The sequence below is a fragment of the Lolium rigidum genome, chromosome 4 (assembly GCF_022539505.1).
Source record: "Lolium rigidum isolate FL_2022 chromosome 4, APGP_CSIRO_Lrig_0.1, whole genome shotgun sequence".
Lineage (NCBI taxonomy): Eukaryota > Viridiplantae > Streptophyta > Magnoliopsida > Poales > Poaceae > Lolium > Lolium rigidum.
In genome coordinates, this window is record NC_061511.1 from 30,038,011 (window position 1) to 30,042,062 (window position 4,052).

General features: G+C 44.0%; 1 protein-coding gene across 1 annotated transcript; it reads left to right on the plus strand.

The window, feature by feature from the left end:
• The first annotated feature begins 1,035 nt into the window (after window positions 1-1,035).
• LOC124649074 lies at window positions 1,036-3,634 on the plus strand. The gene is made up of 2 exons (XM_047188750.1): window positions 1,036-1,138; window positions 3,183-3,634. The coding sequence occupies exon 2, from the start codon at window positions 3,194-3,196 to the stop codon at window positions 3,365-3,367; it is 174 nt and encodes a 57-aa protein (XP_047044706.1). The 5' UTR covers window positions 1,036-1,138; window positions 3,183-3,193; the 3' UTR covers window positions 3,368-3,634.
• Window positions 3,635-4,052: the final 418 nt, after the last annotated feature.

A 4,052-nucleotide genomic window follows, 5' to 3' on the forward strand; every position in this document is an offset into this window, starting at 1 on the left:
TAGTCTAGTATTTTATGCAATCCGTGGTATAGATCTCTGCAGATCATGTGTGCCATGATAGAGTTATGTTTCGTGATCGCATGTCTGTTCTTGTTAGATCTATCTCTGTCATCTAGTGAGAAATATCAATTCGGAATTGTATTAATGATAGCCCATACATTATTTCCAATAACTTCTTCAGATCTTGAATTCCTTTACAAGCTTGAACCAAACAAAATCGAGAAATTCTGTTACACCGCTGATCTCACCGTAATCTGATACGGCTCATGTTACCGTTACCACTTTTTGAACCAAAAACTTCCTAAAGCATTAAACCTGAGGTTTGATCCTAGATGACTAAGAGTGTATCATTGTCCTCCTAACCTTGGAAAAGAAATATAGCGCCCTATTTCGACGAGAGAAAGAGGCTCCTACCGGTGTCCGCGCACCAAGCTTTCTCACTATGTCGAGCTCGAGCACTCGGTCATTTCGGACGGTAATGAGGTCGGCATTGCTGATGCACAAGACCCGCGCAGCCATCAGCTTCTCCTACACCCTCGCCCGCACGTCCATCCCGACAGCCCGCCTCGCCTTCTGGCTCTCCCATCAAGGGCGGAGCTGGAGCAAGGGTCAGACCCTAAGCGGCCAGCAGTGGTGGTTATTATGTATGTTTTGTTCTATCATTTTACACTGTATATTTTACTTTTTTGCTGAAATTTATTAAAATCCTTTTTGAAACATTGCCCCTAACCATCCCACCATAAGTTAGTTCTCATTTCTGCATGATTCTCAATCGTGTCCTGTTCCTTTGCTTTCTTGTCGCTAATACTAGTGTTGTGAAAAAAAAATGTCGGTCCAGTTCTAGGCCGTAAAAAGTGCAGTCTAAGAACGGGACAGCAAAGCCCATGTAGAGCTACTCGAGGTCCATACCCCGAATCCAGTCGAGGCCCATTTCGGCCCAGAACCGACCGAGTTCTTCTTGGCCAGCAAGTCCGGCATTCCGTGGGGACCACCATAAGAGCCAAGGGGAACCCAACCCAAACCCCAGTCGTTGCAATCCCCTTCCTTGCTCGGCGATCGCCTCCGGCTCCGACCTCGCTCCCGTCGATTCCGCCGGCAACCCACCCCGCGCTCGAGCTCGGTTCCGGCCCCCTCCCAGGTAAACCCTCCTCTCCCGCGGCGTGCCGATTTCCTGCATTCGCTCGGCCGATCGATTCCGCTAGGTTTTCCGACCAGGGCTCCGATCGAGGCGGCGCGTCGGCCCTAGCGATCTGCTTGCTGGTTGCGACCTGTCTCTAGTCTAGCTATCGGGTTGGATGGGTGTGGCGGCGTTGGATTTTGGTAGAAACTTATCCTTGGGGCTTGGGGTGTCAATCTAGTCATCTAGTTGCCCAACTTGCTCTGCTTAGTTCGACCATTGTTCTGCGCTGATTGCCAAGCTTGTAGGATTTGTTGTTTGCCTCTCCGCTGTCCAGGCTGATGGACGTTTCTGTAAACTGACAAGATATGGTCATCATACATTGCGCAAGGCTAGTAAATAATAATGCTGCGATTTAAGCCTCTCAGTGTCCCCTTTCCATGCAAATTGCTGTTACCCTGGCAGCTTTGTTCTACTAGTGAAGTGATTCTTTTTGCCAAACTGTGCTCTTCGGTGCTGTACATGCAGATTAAGCTTGTAGATTGGGGTTTGGTTAGCTACTTGTGTCCAAGTTAACTGATGTTTGCGCTATATGTCTGAGACGATCTGATCATACATTGCGATAGTGCTTCCATTTTGGCCCGAGGGTGCTCTAGGAACAACTTCAGTACCAACTGCTGTTACCTCGTAGCTTCGTTCTGCTGATTTGTCCTGATCGTCATGTTTAGTTCAGTCGCATTGTATTCTTGTAGGTTGGGGTTTGGTTAACTAATATCTGCTTTATTGTTGGTTGGTTTATTAGTAGGGTGTTGTCCTAAACCTTTAGCACTGCTGCAACTTGTGCACATGAGTTCAGTAATTCTGTATCTGGTTAGAGTTTGGTGGATGATATTCTGAGAATGAGAATTAGCTTGAGGTTTTATCTGTATGTATCAAATTAACAAGAAAGTTGAGTCTTGCCTGTTGTCCAGCTTAGTTGATGTTCGTTTAAAGCAACTGATTTCATTAGCAGCTGTTCAGATCTAGTAAATACCACTATCGATTGTGGCCTGAATTAGGTACTGGAGGAATGCTTTCCCTTCCGGTGCTATCTAGTACCTTTGTCCTAGCGCATTTGCCAGCTGTGCCCGTTGTTGTTGTCCATGTAGATTACATTTGTTGGGAGTTACTCTGATCATCAACTTATAGAACTCTGTAGGTTGGAGTCTGGTTAACTACTGCTGACCCAGTGAGAATGTGAAAAATTTATTATTAAAGGACTTCTTCAAGCTTTGAGTCAAGTTAAATGTCTCATAGAATCTAGTGTTTATTTTTTAGATCATTCCATGTGTGTACCCATCATAATTATGTCAATTTTCCTAAGACTATGTGTTGTCCTGGTGATGCTTGATGGTCAAGGAAGGGGATTTCTCATTGAGTGCAGTTGTGTAGTACCTCCATATGCAGAAGGGCTTCTGTCTGAATGATGGACGTTTATATGACACTTGATTTGCATCACTCTAGGCTCAGAAAGGGAAAAAAAACAGTGTTCCTGCTATAATGTTTGTCAATTCTCTCTGTTTTCACTGTTCTTACTTTGATACTTTGAATGCTGCCTTCAAATTTGCTAACTGCATATTCTGAAACCTTTCAAGGTTGTAAGAAAGGTTTAGTGATAAATGTATGAAATCAGGAAGTAAGGCAAGACTTATAGTTGTTTTTCTTCTCATATAGGTTGGAGAACATATGATTATTGATATGGCCCACTGTTTTTTCTGTGCTAGTATAACACTAAGTTTTAAACTTTTGTGCTTTCAACTCATTGGTTTATACTTCTTTGTCTACATATGATATATTTCTTCTTGTTGTTAGCTTTGTAACTAGATCACGAGATACGCAGTTGACTAGTCTCAAATTTGAGCCATGCTCAAGTCGTTTAGGATGCCATGCGTAAATGTTAGAACCATGCTAGGAAAACAAAATGAAACTGTCAGTTGTTGCGACTGCAAGTGTGTGTAGCAGCAGATAGCTGAAACTCTCATATCGTTAAGCATGTTTTGACAGCATCTTCCTGATTCTTGTGCAGGCTAAGCGACAATGGGTTTCATCCAGAGCACTTTCTCCCTTTTGATCGGTACCGGAGCGGGCATCTACATTGCCCAGAACTACGATGTTCCGAACGTGAAGAAGATCATGTGGGGCCTGATGGGCAAGGCGAAGGAGTTGGAAGACTCCTACAAGAAGCCCACGGACGGCAAGACCAAGGAGTAATCCTTCTGACCGTCACCCCTGCCTCCTGTCTATGGGACCATGACCGGCTTAGCACTCTAATTGTTATTACGTAGGTTCGTTATCATTTGAGGAATGACTCTGTCCGCTCTGTCGATCTCTCCGTTTAAGACCCTGTACTGAATTAGTTGGCAGCACGTTTACAGCTTGGAATCTGTTGGGTATTTGGATGTGCCAGTATTGGAGGTGCTATACGTGTGTGATTCATGGTGGTTTAAGGAGCAATTTTCGTTGATTGTGTTCTGATGATCGCTGGATTGGTTTATTGACTGCATTCATGTTTGATGGGATTCTTATACCACCTCTCTTGGAATCCAGATCCAAGAAACCTGGAACATCATCAATTTACAGGAAATAAAGAGAGCCTAAATATGTTAGTATTAACATTTGCTGCTAGCGCGAAGTGCTCTTGACCTTTTGTTGGCTGCTATATTGGCAATAAAGATTTGTAGGGCGGCTGTATGGTAAAGCTACTGTGTTGTAGTATGGCCACGGATACCATTCACTGCGGGCTGTACCAGGGAATTCAACATAGATACATGAAACGATTTATGAGCTTACAGTAGTAGTATACCAACATTTGGTATAAGACGAGTCTGGACCAAAGTGTTGTTTGGAAACGATTTATGAGCTTACAATATAGTAGTATACCAACATTTGGTATAAG

What these genes read in the sequence shown, in the direction of transcription:
- LOC124649074 (XM_047188750.1), top strand. Translation starts at nt 3,194, where the DNA reads ATGGGTTTCATCCAGAGCACTTTCTCCCTTTTGATCGGTACCGGAGCG.